At 44.2% G+C, this 12,889-nt stretch overlaps 1 protein-coding gene across 1 annotated transcript in view; it reads right to left on the bottom strand.

Moving 5' to 3' along the window:
* The window catches only part of KCNQ3 (potassium voltage-gated channel subfamily Q member 3), a 361,701-nt gene that overhangs the window by 347,607 nt on the left and 1,205 nt on the right, over nucleotides 1-12,889 (bottom strand). Inside the window, exon 3 of the mRNA XM_017875181.1 lies at nucleotides 12,552-12,873. Within this exon, the coding sequence (XP_017730670.1) occupies nucleotides 12,552-12,873 (322 nt within the window). The remainder of the gene's footprint in view (nucleotides 1-12,551; nucleotides 12,874-12,889) is intronic.

Below are 12,889 nucleotides of genomic sequence, written 5' to 3'. Positions count from 1 at the left end.
TCAATAAGAAAATGTGGCCCTGAGTGGTAACTCATCTTGCCCTTGAAAGAAAACATTCTGAACAAATATCCCTAGCTTTTCTGAGATGAAGTGAAAGACTCCATCACGCAAAACTACACTTGAGACAGGATTGGACTTAACCTAAGGCAGCTGTGAACCCAGAGGAAACAAGACTCATCTGATGGCACACACTGCTGTTGGAGGCACGTGGGAAGGCCAGTGTGGCTGAATGGATGCCGGCCTTGCATGAAGACCTGGTTTGGGTCCTCCCCTTAGCAGGACCACTTTAGGCAAGTTTTAAATGGCCCTGGGCCTCTGTTTCCTCTTCTCAAAGTTCCCATCCAGCTCCAACAGCCTCTGATTTTTCTAAGCTGTCAAGTGCCTCTCTCTGTGCCGGGACCATAAATCCCATAAATTGCTGCAAAGTAACTGCTGATTAGTGTGATTAGCCTTGCTGATTATTAAGTACTGCTGGTTTCATTTTTCAGACTGGCATTACCGGGGGAGAAGCATCCATAGCTGATACATAAGACAGCTGATATGGAGTGAGATGAAGCAGAAGCTGGGACTGTAGGGACAGGCAGAAGGAGAGAGATGAATAGTCTGATTGGGCTAAGCGATTTTTCCATTAGGACACATGGCCTGGGCTAGATGAGTATATTATCCTAGCCCAGGACTTTCAAGTCTTGTTGGATAAGATTTCACTCCATCTCTGCAAGAAGACACCATCAAGGTAGAAATAAACTTAAACTGCTGTAATGAGTTTACAAAGAACCTAAGGGGTCAAAGACAAAGAAGTTCTATGCATAGCCTGCCTGCCTGCCTTTGGGTAGGACACCAGCTTAGGAGAACCAGGTTTGGTGATTTGCAAGCAGGCACCTGCTGTAGTTGTTTAAGCAGGTTACCCTGACACTGAACAGATGGCGGTGTTGCCCAAGAGGTGATATTGCCCAAAAGGTGATATTATAAACTGTGAAATGATGTAAAAGCATTAGTTATTACTAATATGCTGGTTTTAAAGGGCTCAACCCAACTGTTACACTCTTGCAGAGTGCAGATGATTTTACATAACTCATAAAAAGGAACGCACGGAGAGGAGAAGAGGTTCCCAGCCCTGAGGTCTGAATTCAGTATAGAGAGAAGCCCACCTCAGAAGGAAGCCAGCCAGAGCCCACATATGGATACCCTATGAGCCAGCTGCTTAAGTTCTCACTCTTACTTAGTCATACCCTACATGCAGGAAGCAGTCTTGTTCTTGAGCTTTAACCCAATTCGTTCCCTAGAGAAAACACTTCAAACAACTCTTCTATCCCTTCTGTGGCAGACTGAAAAGTCCCATCCAACAAGGCTACAATGTGGATGGGATTTGATGTGCATCCTGTGACATCTGCAAAATCAGAGGGGGCCTCAAAACTTGACATTGACTTCAACTTTCTTATCTCCAAACCTACGGCTCCCTTCGTCCTTCTAAGGGGTGATCACCTTGGGGAAGCTAACATCCCTACAGACAAAGGTGCTGAGGTATACGGTTAACAGAGGCCCAATAAAAGCAAGCAGTGATGATCAGGTGATGCAACACAGACAGAAATGTGGCAAATTTGTGCACAGGCAGATGCTTGAACCCAATATAGACAAGGTCCTAATTATGGGGCCCACCTGATCCTTCTACAGCTTTAGGAAAATACAACCTCAGGATGCTGGCACTCACGTTCTCTCATACATTGTGACTCTTACACCAATTATATGCAGCAGGTATTGCAATGCCCATTTTGCAGACTGTATGGTAAGTGAAGTGTCCAAATTACATAGTTAATGCTGCTCTCCTGAAAGCTCACCCAGTGTTCTCTGACAAACCCAGAGCTGTCTTGGGCTACCCAAAACCAGAATTACAGAGCATGGCATCTGAAAAGGGTTTTTATTCAGTCCACATTTGAAGACCTTTTCCTTGATTCCCTTGACACTGTCCCACTTGTTAAAAGATGAAACAAATCTTGTTTGCTTTCTGTGAAGACCTCCAGACCCAGACCAAAGAGACACTGTCCCACTTGTTAAAAGATGAAACAAATCTTGTTTGCTTTCTGCGAAGACCTCCAGACCCAGACCAAAGAGAAAAAAGGAGCAAAGACCCTGATCAGTGGGAAAATACCATAGGATCACGCTTGATTTATGAAACTTAAACATTTATGGAATTTTAAAAAATGAATATAAACTTGAAAGTGGGAGCTTCCAAATAATGCAAGAATAATTTAGCATTAAATTGAAGAAAATTTGCATTCTGTTCTCCAAGCAGGAGAGGGAGACCAGGCATCACTTGGACAAACAGTAGTATCTTCATCTCATTCTCGGCTGCTTAAACCTCCCTTGAAGAAGTCTCCATTGATACAACACAGTAAGGTCAGTGATGTTTCCTTTTCCTGCTCTCCTGAGGTTCCTCATTTGCATTCTATCATTGCATTCGCTAGACTCTTTAAATTTAGTCATTTCCAGTCTCTCTCTCCATAGAGAAAGAACTATGGCTCATCTCCCTCAACAGGCTGGCACAAAGTTTGGCAAGAAAGTCTATACACAGAATCCATGAATCCAAGAAAGCCCATGCAGCTCAGCCAACAGTTCTCAGCCTGGCTTCATGTTGGAATCACCTGAGGGCAATGCCTGTCATATATGTGCTTTGCGTGTTTGTGTGTGTTGAGTTTTATTCTTTTTAAACTATTTGTAACTTTTTTATTTCTAAAAGACTTTTTTAAGTTAAAGGAATAATATAACATACGTATATATTCTCTTTTCCTGAATTTACCAATTGTTAGTATGTGTGCTACATTTTCTTTTTCTCTTTCTCATTCTGGGTGTGTGTATTGTGTGTGTATATATACACACGCACTCATATCGTCTGTCTGTGTGCTGAACCATTTGAAAGTAAGTTGCAAACATCATGACTTGTCACCATTAGCTATTGCACCATGCATCTCTTCAAAATACAGAACATCCACTTACATAACCACAATAAAATGATCGAACTCAATATATTAAATTTTGATACAATAATGTTATCTAACATGGAGGCCATATTCAACTTTTCTTAATTATCCTTATATAGTATCCTCTGTTATTTATTTTTTTCAATGGGAACCCATCAAGAATCAAGCACTGCATTTGGCTGTTGTGTCTCTTTAGCCTCCTTTAACTGAGACAGTTCTCCTCATCTTCTTTTGTTTATTTATTTGTTTGTCCATGACATGAAGCGTTTGGAAGAGATCATGCCAGATATCCACCAGGATGCCCCACAATTTGAATTAGTCTATTATTTCTTTATGATTAGATTCAGATCATTTTAGGCACCACTGCAGGTATGTTGTACATTTCCACTGAATTACACCAGAAGGATGGGTTAGTTTGTCTCATTATACACAAGTTTGATTACTTTTGTTCAGGTGGAGTCTGCCAGATTTCTCTCTTATGGTACCTTTTTGCTTGGGTGATTCACATGCATGTCAAGGTTTGAGAGGCCTGGCTACTCAAAGGGTGGTCAGCGGAGTAGCAGCATTGGTTTCCCCTGGGAATTTGTCAGAAATGCAGCTAGTTGTCAAACTCCTGACCCAGGAGGGAACAGTTCTGGTCTCCCTTTGTTACTCTTCTATTGAGTAGACCAAGACATGGTGAAAGAAGCACCACACAAGAGTGAGGACTCAGGTGTGACCCCAGCTGTGCCACTTCAGTAGCTTTAAGAGCCTGGGCAGATCACCTAACTTCTCTTATTCATTTGTAAAAGAGAGCCACTGCTCACCCTCCAGGTCAATACGGATGGCCACCTGAGATGATCAAGGGGAGTGTGCATGGATTTCATGAGGGTTGCAAGAAGGCAGCAGATTAGATATGATCAAGAAGAGAAGCAAAAGAGAGAAAGTATTTACTAAATGCCAATGATGACATGTCTAGGCGTTTTATATCCATCATCTCAAATTTCACAACAATGCAGAATAATGGAACGACCTCTATGACTTACCATATACAAAAATCAACTCAAGATGGATTAAAGACTTAAAAGTAAGATCTGAAACTATAAAAATCCTTGAAGAGAATAGAGGAAACACCTTAGGACCCTGGTCTAGGCAAATATTTTATGCCCGAGACCTCAAAAGCATAGGCAACAAAACAAAAAATAGGCAAATGGGACTATTTTAAACTAAAAAGCTTCTATGTAGCAAATGAAACAATCAACAGAGTGAAGAGACGACCCCTTAAATGGAAGAAAAAATTGAAAACTACTCATCGACAAGGGACTAATATCTAGAATACACAGGAAATTCAGCAGTTAAAAAACAAATAATACCATTACAAAGTGGGCAAAGGATATGAATAGATATTTCTTAAAAGAAGACATATATATGGTCGAAAGATATATAAAAAGATGTTCAATATCACTAATCATCAGGAAAATGGAAATCAAAACCACAATGAGATATCATCTTACCCCAGTTAGAATGGTCATCATTAAAAAGACAAAAAATAACAGATGCTGATGGGGATTCCGAGTAAAGCAACTCTTACATACTGTTGGTGGGAATGTAAATTAGTACAGCCACTATGGAAAGCAATATGGAGATTTCTCAAAAAACTAAAAATAGAACTATCATACCATCCAGCAATCCCACTACTGGGTATTTATCCAAAGGAAAAAAAATCAATGTTTCGAAGAAATACCTGCACTCTCATGTATACTGCAGCAGTATTCCCAATAATAAAGTAAGGAATCAACCTAAGGATCAATCAATGGATGAACAGATAAGGAAAATATGGTATATGTACACAATGGAATACTAGTCAGCCACGAGAAAATGAAATCATGTCATTTGCAGCAACTTGGATGGAACTGGAAGTTGTTATGTTAAATGAAATAACCCACACACGTAAAGACAAATATCATGTGTTCTTACCCATATGTGGAGCTAAAAATATTGATCTCATGGAGTAGAGAATAAAATGATAGATACCAGAGGCTGGAAGGATGAGTGTGCAGGAGTAGGGGAAAAGGAGAGGTTAGTTAATGGGTACAAACATATAGTCAGAGGGAATAAGTTCTAAAGTTTAATATCAGAGAAGGGTGACTATAGTTAACAACAATGTATTGTATAATTCAAAACAGCTAAGAGAGAGGACTGGAAATGTTCCCAACACACAGAAATGATAAATACTCCAGGTGACAGATCCCCCAGACACCTTGACTTGATTGTTACACAGTCTACGCATGCAATGAAATAGCACACGTACCTCATAAATATGTACAAATATTATCCATCAATTTAAAAATTTTTACAACAGCCTTGGGAGGTAGGCATTATTATCTTCATATTAGAAATAAAGAAATGGAAATTCAGGAAGGTTGAGCAAATTATTCCAGGTTACACAGAAGAAACAGCAGAGTTAAATTCAACTAACGTTTGACTTCAAAGATCATGCTCTTACTGCTGAATAAAGAATGACAACTTATCAAAAACCTTGCTTCTCAAAATGAGAAGGAAATTGGCAATACTGAGGAAGGAAATGCAAAGACAGATCAGTGGGATGAAAAAAGGTGAGGATTGATTGAGAATGGTTAAGAAGACCAACATCAAGTGGTAGATGAGAAAGAACAAAATACATGGGAGCTGAAAAGGAGAATGAACTAAATAGAGTCAGGGAAATGCAAGTGCCAAGATAGTTGAAATCAGCATTGTCTAGAGAAAAACTGATGTTACTTCAGTAATGAATTGTAGTTTATAGGCATGGCTAAGATACTGCTGGAGGGATTCATTCTGCTCTGGCTCGGAGGTTGACAGATGACCAAATTCTGATACTTCTGCTAATATTAACAAGGTTGTCCTAGAGTATATGTTCCATTAGGTAGAGATTGTTTTGTTTCCTTTTGTTTTGTTTGTTCGTTTCTATATCCCTAATATGTAGAAGAGTGCCTGGTACAGAGAAAGTGTTAAGAAATATCTATTAACTGATTAACATTAACACCACAAATATCTAATACTGAATGTTTCTTCCATGTAAAGTGCTCTTAGCTCCACAAGAGCCTATAACTTACTGATAACACTTCTCAGATGAAGAAACTGAAGCCCAAAGATACAGCAACTTGCCCAAGACCATACCAGCTATAAGAAGCAAGCAAGTTTGGAAGCCCAAATTTTTTACCTCCAAATTGGGAAGACTCTGCATTACTGACAGCATTAAGTGGGCATTCAGTGTCTCCTCCATCATGAAGACAATAGATCTTCTTGTCAACATGCTAAGTCTACTAGGCAGGCCCTTTATGTTCCAGAGCAGCTGCTGGCTCCATGTGTCTCACTACCCAGTCTTGCCTGCCAGATGTCCCTGGAGCCAGCATACCTCAGAATGCAATCAGTGGGTATTTCTTGTAATCATTTTCCCTTGGTTTGTCAACAGGAGAGTGATTGATCACAGCTGGCTGTGGCAAGATGGTCAGGGCAGCAGGATACCTATCCAGTGCCAAATGAGATGAGTGCCAAGATGAAGCCAGCATCTTTTCACTAACAGGCAAGGAAGGGGGAGTCCCTGGACAGCTCAGGACAGTCACAGTGTCAGGTATGTATGACTTTTAAGGATATCCCTATTCAGAATTAACTAATGTATACTGAGTGCCTAGTGTTGGGCTAACTGCATTCATATACACTATTCTTTGAGCCTAAAAACCACCCTGTGATAGGGTAGTGTAATCATCCTCAATTTACAGGTCATCCCTAACTTGACTCCTGCAAAGTCACAGAGACATAAAGCAGTCCAGATGTGAACTCCAAATCCAGCACGTTTTTCATAAAATCAGAATCTCTTTCAGCCATAAGGTTAAAAATACCAGAGAAGTGATCACCCTCACTCAAGTTAAAGCATGGTCTCCAATCTTGTTTTCTCTCCCCATAGTCCATTTTTGGACTTCTAAGAACTATTCTCATAATTAAAGTCCTGTAATGCTGGCTTTGACTACTTACTGTTATTGTGATAATAGTAAACCTATAGAAGCAAAGTCTTGATTAACCAGAATCCTTAGAGAATTCTTGCATGCATCCATTCAGCAAATGCTTACTTAGTATCTACCATGCACTCTGCAGCCTGCTGGGGAGTGGTAAGGCTACAGGAGAGTAAGCAGCTCCCACTCTCGAGTAGCTCTCAGCTCAACATGGCAGACAAGCAGAGATCAATCAAATGCAAGGTACAAAATTCTATGCCTCGGGAAGCTGGGCCAAGGTGAAGTGGAGTCACCAGGTGAAAGTAGGGGATGGGCATTTGATATGGTTTGTCTCTGTGTCCCCATCCAAAACTCATCTCAAATTGTAATCCCCACGTTTCGGGAGTGGCCTCGTGGTAGGTGACTGAATCATGGGGGTGGACTTCCCCCTTGCTCTTCTCGTGATAGAATTCTCACAAGATCCAGTTGTTTGATAAGTGTGTGACTCTTCCCCTTCACTCTTGCCTTCTCTCCTGGCACCACGTAGGACATGCCTGCTTCCCCTTCTGCCATGATTGTAAGTTTCCTGAGGCCTCCCCAGCCATGCAGAACTGTGAGTCAATTAAACCTCTTCCCTTTATAAATTACCCAGGCTCAGGTATTTCTTTATAGCAGGGCGAAAATGGACTAATACAGGAAATTGGTACCTGGAGTTTGGGGCACTGCTACAAAGATACTTGAAAATATGGAAGAGACTTTGGAACTGGGTAATAGGCAAGGTTGGAACAGTCTGGAGGGCTCAGAAGAAGATCGGAAATTGTGGGAAGGTTTGGAACTTCCCAGTGACTTACTGAATGTTTTGACCAAAATGCTGACAGTGATATGGACAATTAAGTCCAGGCTAAGGTGGTCTCAAATGGAGACAAGGAACTTATTGGGAACTGGGGTAAAGGTCACTCATGGTATGCTTTAGCAGAGACTAGTAGCATTTTGCCCCTGCCCAGATCTGTGGAACTTTGAACTTCAGAGGATGATTTAGGGTATCTGGTGGAAGAGATTTCTAAGCAGCAAAGCATTCAAGAGTTAACCTGGCTTATTCTGAAAACATTCAGTTATGTGCGTTCACAAAGGGATGGTTTGAAAATGGAACTTATATTTAAAAGGAAAGCAGAACATAAGGATTTAGAAAATTTGCAGCCTGACCATGTGGTAGAAAAGAAAAACCCATTTTCTGCGGAGAATTCAAGCCAGCTGCAGACATATGCATAAGTAATGAGGATTTGAATGTTAATAGCCAAGACAACAGGCAAAATGTCTCCAGGGTATGTCAGAGAATTTTGTGGCAGCCCCTTCCATCACAGGCCTAGAGGCCTAAGGGGTAAAAATGGTTTCCTAGGCCAGGCCCAAGGCCCCACTGCTCTGTGAAGCTGCTCGACTTGGTGCCCTGTCTCCCAGCCACTCCAGCTCCAGCCATGGCTAAAAGGGAACAAGGTACAGCTCAGCCCATTGCTTCAGAGTGTGCAAGCCCCAAGCCTTGGTGGCTTCTGTGTGGTGTTGGGCCTGTGGGTGCACAGAAGACAACAGTTAAGCTTTGGGAACCTCCACCTAGATTTCAGATGAGGTATGGAAACACCTGGATGTCCAGGCAGGAGTCTGCTGCAAGAGCTCTCATAAAGAACCTCTGTGAGGGCAGTGCAAGAGGAAATGTGAGGTTGGAACCCCCACACACAGAGTCCCCACTGGGACACTGCCTAGTGGGGCTGTGAGAAGAGAACCACCGTCCTCCAGACCCCAGAATGGTAGATCCACAGACAGCTTGCACTGTGTGCCTGGAAAAGCTACAGATACTGAATGCCAGCCCATGGAAACAGCCACAGGAGTTGAAACCTGTAGAGCCACAAGGGTGGAGCTGCCCAAGGCCATGAAAGCCCAATCCTTGCATTAGGGTGGCCTGCATGGAGACATGGAATCAAAGGACATTATTTTGGAGCTTTTTTAATGAATGCCCTGCTGAGTTACAGACTTGCATGGGGCCTGTGGCCCATTTGTTTTGGCCAATTTCTCCCATTTGCAATGGGAACATTTACCCAATGCCTATACTCCCATTGTATCTTGGAAGTAACTAACTTGTTTTTTACTTTACAGGTTAATTGGCAGAAGCAACTTGCTTGTCTCAGATGAGACTTTGGACTTGGACTTTTGAGTTAATGCCGGAATGAGTTAAGACCTTGGGGCACTGTTGGGAAGGCACGAAATATGAAAAGGACATGAGATTCGGGAGGAAGTAGGGGCAGAATGATATGTTTTCGCTCTGTGTCCCCATCCAACTCTCTTTTCAAATTGTAATACCCACATGTTGTGGGAGTGGTCTGGTGGGAGGTGACTGAATCACGTGGGTGGATTTTCCTCTTGCTCTTCTCCTGATAGAATTCTCAGGAGATCTGATTGTTTGGTAAGTGTGTGGCTCTTCCCCTTTGTTCTCTTTCTCCTGCCATCATGTAAGATGTGCCTGGCTTCGTCTTCCCCTTTGCCTTCCGCCATGATTGTAAGTTTCCTAAGACCACTCCCCACACCTCCACTAGTCATGCAGAACTGTGAATCAATTAAACTTATTTCCTTTATATATTACCCAGTCTCAAGTATTTCTTTATAGCACTGTGAAAACAGACTAATACAGCATTTGAGGCAAAAGAAGCAAGGTAAGGGTTTGATTGATTTCCATATTTCTTGTATTCTACCTTTAGGAAGGAGAAAAAAATAATCTCATCTCATGGACCTGGTTCATTTTAATAAAAAAAAAAAGAAGCATCTACTAAATTGTAGGTCCATGGTAAGCCCAATTTCCTGGACCCATTGCACCATTAGCCACAGCCCAGAACAGATAAAGGATGCTTGAAAACATAAATTTCAATTCAAAATCCTGAATCATCAAGGAAAGCTTCGGTTATATTCACTTGACTGGACTGCCTCCTAAGCTGCAGGAAGAATGTACTGTGCATATACTAAGTAAGTATGTTTCGATATTAGGAGCTCAATGGCAATTCAACACAGGTTTTCCTGTGTGGCTCCCAATTTATCAGAATCCGCAATCCCACCACCACCCCAGTTCATCCTCCATTTTCCTAACACTGGGTTCCCGGGTTCTGACCAGCCCCCAACTTGATTCTAAACTCCCATTTCTAGCAATTTGCCAACTGAGAGCTAGCAAGGGGAGGCTAAGGCATTACTCACAGCCCTGCATTAACAATGGGGAAAGGGGCACTCAATGACACTCAGCAAAACACCCAGGGTCGCACAATTGTTGGAAGAGGGTCAGAACTGGAATCCGGGTTCAGAAACAGAGTGAACCCACTGCATTCAAATGTGAGCTCCAGAAACCTTAGCTGTGTGATCGTGGACAAGTGATTTTCTCTCTTGAGGTTTTCACGTATTTATACAATGGAGATAATAATTTCCACCTAATAGTACTGTGTGAGAATTAAATAAAATTAGTACATTTGCATATTTGCATATATATGTATTTGCATATATAGTTCCCAGCTAGGTAACTGACTTCCCTCTCACAAAGTCTTAAATTTTCCCGGATCCTTTTTGGGAAACCGGCTCCAGGTTTTGGCATTATCAAATCTGCTTCCAGGTGATGGAATAATTCTAGAAACAAAGTAAAATTGAGGCTCAGTCAGTAACGGCTTTAGCTATTCCCTTCCCCAGACTGGGCAAGGCAGGGCTGGAGGTGCTGGCTGGGAAAGGTGGGAAGAGAAGAAAGAGGGAGCCCACATGCTTCCATAGGATCCCCCGGTTTTTCAGTCAGTACATACTGAACACGATGTACATGTGAAAGGACATGTGAATCCTTGTATGACTGTGTGCACTCAACAAACTTCTTGTGCCTTTTTTAACTATCACATATTTCAGTATTCACTTCAATTTAACTAAACATATTGCTAGAGACAGAGAGATGAATGTATTTTAATCCTTTTTTGTGCCACCTAAAAAGAGCAAATGAAAGAGGAACAATTGTTAAGCCGTATCTCCAGCCAGATCCTGACCAACACCTGCAAATACACACACACTCACTCACACACACACTCACTCACTCACACACTCATACAAACAACAAATTCCACGTTTCTGGGAAAAAGCCTTACTCCCACCCCACCCTTCCTGCTGGTTCCTTAGTTTCCGGGAAGGCACCCTCTCCGGGCTTGGTAACCTCCTTGAAGAAACCTGTTGCTAAGTCTGAGGTCCTGTGTGGACGCCCCCACCTGGTGGCCGAACCTGGAAAAACGTTTCCAACCAAGGAAGACTGGCAGGTAATGTAACTAACTCCGAGGCTCCTGAGCCCTTCCGACCACAGCAGTCATGGGTGAACTGGAGGAGAACAGAGAGGAAAATCCACTGCTAAACGCTTGGAGGATGGAGGGGGAGGGGGGTGTTGCCAAGGTCACAGGCAATTCCCTGCCAAAACCCTGGTACAGTACAGCTTCCTAGAAGCAGCCATCAGGATGACTAAACCAGAGCCAGGAGGCAGAGCTTGATGGCTGGACGTGCCCTGCAAGCTCCGAGATGGGTGCTGACAGCACAGATTTCCAATCTTGAGTGAGGAGCACCCCCGCCATCCTCTCCCCCCTCCCAAATACGGGTGGATTTTCCATCCCCAGTGGCAGGTGCAGAGGGAGTTCCTTCTTCCTTCTGGCCATGCATTTACATCCGGACCAGCAAGCAGATTCTTTCTAGGAGAACAGTGCCTGGGCGCAAACCTCCAGGCCAAGCCCCTCACATTCCTGGTGCTCCAGCCCAGCCAAAGCAGGAGAAGAGGCAGCAACTGAGGCTGAAGGAATATCAGATCCCAAATCAAGGAATGTTTCAGCCAAAAGAGTCCCCGGCCCCCTCACCTCCTGGCTCTGTGAAGCCCCAGCCCCTCAGTCTAGGCTTAGACACACACATTCCCATTCACTTCCCTAAAAGGAATCCTAAGACATGCATTTTGGCCAGTCCCAGCTCCCAGTCAGAGCAGCACCAGGTTCTTCTTTGTACCAGTACCCAGCGATCAGAAGGGTGGCACAAGCAAGCAACAGACAGACACACACACACACTCCCCACTATGGGTGGTGCGCACCCCTCCCATCCCCAACTAAACTCAGTGGCGACCCCAACAGAAGGGATCCACCCGAAACAGAAACACAGCGCTCATGGGAGGAACCGCTTTATCCTCTTCAACCCTCACATTAATTGGAAAAACCCACATAATTCTTTTAAGCTTCCAAACCAACACCCCGAGAAGATGTCATAAATGCGCACCCGCGCGCGCACACATCCGCCCAAATCAGCAGGGGAACCACGCTTCGTTTTTTAAGCCCCAGGTGTGGAACACCCCGAGAGCGGCTCACAGACACACACACAGACACACACACACACATACACACACACACACATACACACACACACACACACACACACGGAAACGCGCGCTGAGGACGGTCTGGTCTCCCATTCAGCGGGAAAGCATCCGTGGGTTTTAAACCCCAGAGACTTTTCAGCTCCAGCCCCGACCCCGAGCCCCCACGCGCGCCGCCGCCGAGGGCGCCCCGAGCGGCCGGGTACTCACACCAGCGCGTGGTAGAGCAGCGCCCAGCCCCGTGGTCTCTCCAGGGCGTCGTAGATCAAAGTTTGGATGCGCCGGTACTTAGCGTTGTTCCTCTTGACGGGGCGGGTCAGCGGGGTCTTGGCCAGGAGCCCGATGCCCTGCGGGGTCCTCCGCTGCCCCTCGTCGCGGCCGCCGCCCTCCAGCAGCAGGGTCCCGTCTTTGTCGGCTCCGGCCCCGAGCGCCAAGGTGACTTGCTCCACGTCGCCGGGCGCCAGTCCCACTTTCCGCTCCTCGTCGCCGGCCGCCGCCGCGTCCCCCCCGGCTGGGTTAGCGGCCCCGCCGCCTCCGCCGCCCCGTCG

Source organism: Rhinopithecus bieti, unplaced genomic scaffold (assembly GCF_001698545.2).
Source record: "Rhinopithecus bieti isolate Rb0 unplaced genomic scaffold, ASM169854v2 scaffold_7212, whole genome shotgun sequence".
Lineage (NCBI taxonomy): Eukaryota > Metazoa > Chordata > Mammalia > Primates > Cercopithecidae > Rhinopithecus > Rhinopithecus bieti.
Note: the sequence above shows the minus strand (reverse complement) of the source record. Positions and strands in the feature narration are given on the sequence as shown.